This window comes from Hibiscus syriacus, unplaced genomic scaffold, assembly GCF_006381635.1.
Source record: "Hibiscus syriacus cultivar Baekdansim isolate YM2019G1 unplaced genomic scaffold, ASM638163v2 tig00112738_pilon, whole genome shotgun sequence".
NCBI classification, from domain to species: domain Eukaryota; kingdom Viridiplantae; phylum Streptophyta; class Magnoliopsida; order Malvales; family Malvaceae; genus Hibiscus; species Hibiscus syriacus.
Window position 1 is genome coordinate 916003 of NW_024063392.1, and position 7209 is coordinate 923211.

The following is a 7209-nucleotide window of genomic DNA, read 5'->3' on the forward strand; positions in this document are numbered from 1 at the left end:
AGGTATTTCTGTGCTCTCTGATACTTTGATGTGTATTTTTTTGGTAACCTATTGTAAATTGGTCCTTGAATTTTGAATTATTTCAATTTAAGTCGAAGCCCGATTTCGAGTCCTACGGTTACGACAGTTTCCCCATCAAATAGTTTGCTTCGTAAGTCTAGTTGTTATTGTTTGTTTGTAAAATATTTTATGCTAAATTATACATTTAGTAAGTTTTAGTATATAATTTTTTTCAAAATCATACCTAAAATTTATTTTTTGTTTCATTTTAGTACGTGCAGTTAAAAATTTTAAATTTTTGTTTTGTTTTAGTACCTAATCAAAATTTAACGTTAAATTTTTTAAAAAATTGAAAGTTTATATACTAAAATATACAAAAATTGATACTTTAAGTATTAAACACTTTAAGTTTTTAACGATGGGTACTAAAATGAAATGAAAACTAAACGTTAAGTATGATTTTATAAAAATTAAAAAATTTAGGTACTAAACGGACCAAAACTGATAGTTTGCGTACTAGATACGTAGTTTATCTAATATTTTAAATGATTAAGATACTTATAGGTGAAGAAGAAATCAAATGAAATAATGAAAAATTATCATCTAAGACTAATAATAAATCTTACACCTTATTGTCACACACTATCTTTCTGCTATGAATTAATTTTTATTTGGTCGTCGAAAGTTGTTATTGATTGGTGATCGATGCTCTGATATTATATACAAAAACTCATAGATCACTGACTAATTATGTCGAGAAGCACTCTAGCACAATATTGGACAGAAATGAATTGAACTGTTATTCTATGAGAGAAGATTACATGATACAAAGGGTATAACTGTTTATATAGTTGTGGTTTGGAATTAGATCAATAATAACTTTACTTAGGATTATTGATTTTATATTTGATTAATAAAGTTTTTAATGATGATATGTGTAGATAGGAATGGGTACGAGACTCAAATTCAACAAGTTTCGATCCGAATATGATCTTATTAGATCATATTTAAAAAAAAAAGTTTTACTTAGGTCGGGTCGAATTGAGTTTTTTAGATGATAAGTTTGATCGGGTTAAATTTGGTTTTAGGGTGAAAAAATATTTAATCCACCCGACCCAAAAAATAATATAATTAAACTTTATGTATTTAAGGATAATTAGAATAATACCTCTTTATATTATCATTTTTCAAATATATACATATTTTATTGAATACAATTAATATTTTTTTATAAATATATTTATTTCGAGTCGGATCGTGTGTTAAGATCGGATTTTATTTCAAAAGACGGATTGAGTTTTGAGTCAAATCAAAATTTGAGTGAAGAGTGTGTATTTTTAGATCAAATCGAGTGAAAAAACCCATGTCTATCTCAATATATAGATCACATATAAATAATTATCTAGTTGAAAGATTAGATTTATTAAAATAAATGAAAATTAAGATTAAATTATAAATTATATCAGTAATAACGATTTAATATATAATTATATTAATTTTATTTGATTGATACCACTCTTTTTTAATTAAATATTAACCAAAGATAGGTTAATTGATATCATTTTAATATTTAAAGAAAATAATTAATCAAATCAATTAATTAATAATCAAATCAAAATTATATTATAATCAAATATTCATTTATATAATTTACTCATTATTTTTTAAAAAAAATCGTTTAACTTAATAAGTGAGAATAAAAAAAAAAGCAGGAGGCAGTAGTTGAGAAGGCCCCAAGTAAAGGTGTAAACGAGTCGAGTCGAGTTTGGGTATTGTTGAGCATGACTCGACTCGAAAACTTTGAAATAAAGTTCGACTCGATTTGAAAACTTTGAAATGAGGTTCGATTTGACTCTAAAACTCACAAGCTTAAAATTTTTAAGCTCGACTCGAACTCGAAATCATGAACTGAAGTTCGTGAGCAGTTCGAAAAGGCTTGAAATGAAAAATAAATCTTAAACTTAATTAGATTGAAGCATCAAACTCGAACCTGAATCTTAAATACATAAAAATCTTACTGTATTTTAAAAAAAATCATCACATAAATGTTAATATTATTAATAATTTTTTTTAAAAAATAAAATATTAATATATTATATTTTCGAGCTGCTCACGAACTTTTCGAATCGAGTTTCAAGCAGCTCGTTTCGGCTCGTTAAAAATTTGAGTCGAGCTCGAGTTGAGTTTATTCGATCTAAATATTTATCAAACTTTAACCAAATCAATCTCGAATAACTCACGATCTGTCTTATTTCATTTACAACTATAATCCCAAGCCCAGCGTTATCCAAAAGATATTTCAATAAGAGTCAGTTAAATTACCATTGTATCCTCACATGGATATGAAGGCATCTCATTGCGTTGCACAGCCGTTTCTATAAATCTGAATTAAACTCCTAAACAAACACTTCATTCATTTCTCACTCTTTGTTTTCGTTTATTCTGTAGGGGTGCCCTGAGGTAAGCATCTTCTGACTTCCGTATCCCCCTTCAATTTTCAAGGTTTCAAAGCTTCGACCTGCTTCGTTTCTCTATATCTTGAGCTTGATTTTGCTGTTCTTCTGCTGTTATGTAAGATCGTTCTAGATTTTTGTTTTTTTGAATTCTGCCTAGACTTCGCTTGCTTGCTGAATTGATATTTTATTATCATTATTTTCATCGTTGTGTGATAAGTTTGTATGAATCCTATTTACCGGTTGATGATTGAAGAAATTAAGAAAAATATTAAACAAACTGCATATTGAAGTTGATCTTCTTCTTCTTCTTCTTCTTCTTATTTTCAAAGTCGTAAATTTTCGGTTTAAAGCTTGGACCTGATTTATATTTTAAGATTTGGTTTTGTCGTTATTCAGCTTATATGGAACATCGATCTAGATTTCGTCTCTCTTTTTTGCCTAGATTTTACTTGCTTGTTGAATTATTATGATTCTTATTTTCACTTTGTAAGACAACTTGATAAGCTTTGACTCAAAGCTGTGTGAATCGTATTTTTTGGTTGACGATAGAAGAAATCTTGCATGCACACTCGTATTCGAAGCATGGTTTTAAATAACGATCGCGGTCACGATTTCGGTTGTGTTGCGGATATAACGGATGTTATTACGTCATTTCAGATATCGCGATCGTACATTTTTTTCCGAAGAAGCTGATTTTTTTTAATAAAAAAATCTGTTTTTTAAAATAAAATAACATAATAATAGCGGAATAGCGGTCCGCTATTGTAGCAATTGGCCGTGATTCGTTAAATTACGGCTGCGATTCACCGTTAGTGGTGTGATCTCGTTTAACACCGTTATTTTTCACGATAGCGGTTTCGGACACTACCGCGACCATGATATAACGGCTGCGATACCGTTATTGGCCGCTATTTAAAACCCTGATTCTAAGAATATGAGTGTGGGAGGAAGAAAGTAGCTTAATTTTTAAGTTTTTGGTTCTCTTAATTGCTTTTTTTCTAATCTTTGAGAGAGTTTATTTTTTTTTTTGCTGTTATATGATTAAAAAAGTAGTGGATGAAACTAATCCCTTTTTTTTGTTTGTTTTTGCTGGGATAAATGATAGTTTATGGTGAAAATCAAACTTGGACTAACTTCTGGTTTTATAAAGACTAAAATATTAAAAATAGCTCTCAAATTGTTCCCACTATACTTTTATTGTGTCAAATAAGAGCTTATCTTTTTATTTGTACCTAAATGCTTTATTTCAAGTAAAAAAATTATTTATGTGAAAAGGCAGTTTAGTGCAAAATCGAGGCTAAAGCTTATTTGGATGCAATAAAAGTATACGGACTTGGTAAAATGATAAAGTTATCCAAATTGAAAATTAATATTTGTCCCACCACATTTTTTCTCCAATTTTTTTTATTTGATATAGCATAGAATTATTGTTTTGATTGCATTTGAATTTATCCAATAATGATATGTCATGTCAGTTCAAAATTTGGAAGAAAAGATGGAGCAAGTAGTATGACTCATCATAATTGTACTTTTTGAGCCTTTTATGCCATTGTCATTAAAGTATTTAACTATTTATTATTGATATCTTTTAATTGGGTGAAATTATTTACTTTTCATATCTAACGTTGTGTAGTATAGAACACATATAAAATGGTGAAGGCCGTTGCTGTCCTTAGCAGCAGTGAAGGTGTTGGTGGAACCGTTTTCTTCACTCAAGAGGGAGATGGTAAATCACAACCCTGATAAGACTTATTGGTCTCTGGATTTCTTTCTTGTCAAAGTTATATAACCTTTTCTGTCTTTCCTAGGTCCAACGACTGTAACAGGGAACATTTCTGGTCTGAAGCCTGGCCTCCATGGATTCCATGTTCATGCTCTTGGTGACACAACAAATGGTTGCATGTCAACAGGTAAAAGTCTGAAAGTATTTGTTTTTCTTTTTCGTTTGTAATTGGAAGGGAAATGGGGGGAAATGATAGGAGATTGATTTTATTGATTTGTTGTCTTTGGATGTAATTCTTCGTGATTGATCTCCTTGCAGGACCTCACTTCAATCCTGCTGGAAAAGAGCACGGTGCTCCTGAAGATGAGAATCGCCATGCTGGTGATCTTGGAAACGTAACTGTTGGTGCCGATGGTATGAATATTTGCCTTCTGTCAAATGATCATCAGCTTTCTGGTTCATTACTAACATATTCAAAATATTTATATTAGGTTTTCCTTCCATTGTTCCAACTCAACATTTTCCAGTTGTATGTAATTGGTGTTTATGTTTCTTGTATTATTAACGTTGTTAATTTTATCTGTGTTATCCAGGCTCTGCTAGTATCTCAATTGTTGACAAACAGGTTTTCTTTCAACTCCTTTTTCCCCTTCTTGAATTTAATTTCCTTTATTATAAGCTTGTGTTCGTTTTTTAACGTTGCAGTATTATGTTTTGGCAGATTCCCCTGACTGGTTCAAACTCCATTATTGGAAGAGCCGTTGTCGTCCATGCAGATCCTGATGACCTTGGAAAGGGTAATAGTTCAAAATTTTGATACTGCTTAAGTTGTTTAATGTTGTTATACTCGAGTCTTCTCTAGACTCTAGTCTATGAAAATGGTTGTCTTCCTGAATTGACCCCCCTCCCAAACGTCTTTTCGGCCTGGCTGCGATGGAAAAATCAATTTTGAAATGTTAATGCACTTTTATGGCTCATGCTTTTGTCTGTGGAGATCAGCTGATCCGGCAATGCCTGCAAGTATGTGTATTGCTTCTAGCTAAGCTCAAGTATCCACGAAGAACTGTTAAACGGATTAGTTTACATCAGGGGCTTTATCACGTTCAATCATATATTTATTACTCCCTTATAAGAACCAACTTATATATCCAATGATTTAGGCATTTTAATGTCACTGCTATTATATTTGCAGGGGGGCATGAACTTAGCAAAAGCACAGGAAATGCTGGTGGCAGAGTAGCTTGCGGTAAGTTATCTTGAATCACATGTAGAGCAACTTTTATTAGTTCACATCCGTCATTGTAGTGTATTCATTTACAAAATGTCAATAATTTTCTGAAATGCCCTTCTTTTTCCCTTGCGATCGTTCGCTCTAACTTTGTTTTAATTGCAGGTATCATCGGTTTGCAGGGGTGAAATGTTGGTCCTGGTGAGTGGTGACCAGAATAATACGGTGATTGGAGAGCAAACTCTGTATGTGAACTAGAAACTTGGTGAATAAAAGTAAAAGAAGCGTTGTTTAGTGTTTGTTTTGAAACTTAAAAGGAGTGATCTCTTAATGGAATGGAATTTTTTTTGACTTTTATGGTAAGCTATTATTTGCTGAAATGCCTAATTTTCCGCCCGTGATTCAGGAATTTCCATGGCCAGATCTGCATCTTTTCAACGTTTGAAGTGTTGCTTTGATACGTAATTGTTAATTCACCGTTTGAATTTTGGTCTTTTTGAACTTTGAATTTTAAACCAAGTATTTTATTTCTAATCAACATACGATTTCTTTTTCTTTTCAATGCAAAATTTCGTTCGGAATTGATTTGTTCACATGAAACGAGTTAAAGAAAATTGTCAAATTATCCTATTAAATAAAAAATAGTATGACCGTTTATCAATGCTAACCTTAAATTTAATAATTTTTACTGTGTTTTAACACAGTGATCTGATGTGAGATCTTTAGAATTTTTTAATTTTAAATTTATTTTTAAAAAACACCCGAATTGCATGGCTTGTCGGTCTTCGTTCGAATCTGGTGGGGGTCTTGTTAAAAACTTAAACTATTAAAGTGTACTTGATTTGCAGAGAAGATTTTTATGTTTGGTTTAGAGGAAAATGGTGGTGGTCGAATTCAAGATAATAATGATTTTTAAAAAAAAATTATCATCAAGATCTCTATAGATAATAATGAGTTTTTTTTTTAATTATCAAGGTCGTTTGGTATATCCCTTATTAACCTTACATCTGCATCCAATTCAAAAATCCCTGTTCATATTGCTGCACCTCAACTCAAATAGTTCGTTGCTTAGTTATAGTTTTCGAGGATTATTAGAAGATAAATTGTTTAATGATCATTAGAAGATAAATTATTTAATTAGTCACTGAATTATAGAGTTGATTATGTTTTAATTATTAGATAAAAATTTATTTATCAAGTTATTAAAATTTTCATCATGATCTTTTTAAATAGAAATTTCATTTTGATTTAAATCACGTCAGTCAATATTAGTTATTACCAAAATCATGATAGTTAAACAAATTTATTAAATAACATATTTAATTATATATTATATTATTTTTTTAATTAAGATAATAGCATGTTTAATCCTTACACTTATATATTTTATTTAACTTTAACTTTAATTTCTAATAAAATGATAAAAAGAGAAAAGAAAAAGATAAGAATAGTGAAGTAAACCTCAATTTGGCTGTAGCACAGGGACTAAATTCATAATTTAACCGAAAGAAAAAGACAGACATTTTAAAGGAGGAAGATGAAACTTGAAAGCTTAACCCATCTTAAGAAAAGAAAATGAGAGAGGTAGCGGAAAGCTGTATCGATAGCTTACTAACAGAAATGTTTTCAACATATAGCAATCGTTTCTACGCCAACAAGCCTGAACTCGCCGCTCGTCCAATCGAAGCCATCGGATATTAGGTCCGCCATCAGCTCTCTGAACGGTAAACCCTTCCACATCTTATCAAAACCCGACCTCCCTAATCTTTGTTTTCTGTTGAGTTAAATATCAGTAGATTTAT

The 7209-nt window shown here is 30.6% G+C and overlaps 1 protein-coding gene across 2 annotated transcripts; it reads left to right on the forward strand.

Moving 5' to 3' along the window:
- Positions 1-2380: 2380 nt before the first annotated feature.
- Positions 2381-5803, forward strand: LOC120183157 (superoxide dismutase [Cu-Zn]-like). 2 transcript variants are annotated; one of them, XM_039187912.1, is made up of 8 exons: positions 2381-2460; positions 4090-4182; positions 4265-4366; positions 4498-4593; positions 4773-4804; positions 4901-4976; positions 5372-5425; positions 5573-5803. In XM_039187912.1, the coding sequence occupies exons 2-8, from the start codon at positions 4107-4109 to the stop codon at positions 5593-5595; spliced, it is 459 nt and encodes a 152-aa protein (XP_039043843.1). In that variant the 5' UTR covers positions 2381-2460; positions 4090-4106; the 3' UTR covers positions 5596-5803. The 2 variants fall into 2 exon arrangements, with proteins under 2 accessions (XP_039043843.1, XP_039043844.1); XM_039187913.1 differs by having other exon boundaries at positions 2422-2460; positions 4095-4182.
- Positions 5804-7209: the final 1406 nt, after the last annotated feature.

Coding starts and splice junctions, on each gene's coding strand:
- LOC120183157 (XM_039187912.1), top strand. CDS start 4,107: ATGGTGAAGGCCGTTGCTGTCCTTAGCAGCAGTGAAGGTGTTGGTGGA. Junction 4,367..4,497: donor AAATGGTTGCATGTCAACAG/GTAAAAGTCTGA, acceptor ATCTCCTTGCAG/GACCTCACTTCAATCCTGCT. Junction 4,805..4,900: donor TCTCAATTGTTGACAAACAG/GTTTTCTTTCAA, acceptor ATGTTTTGGCAG/ATTCCCCTGACTGGTTCAAA.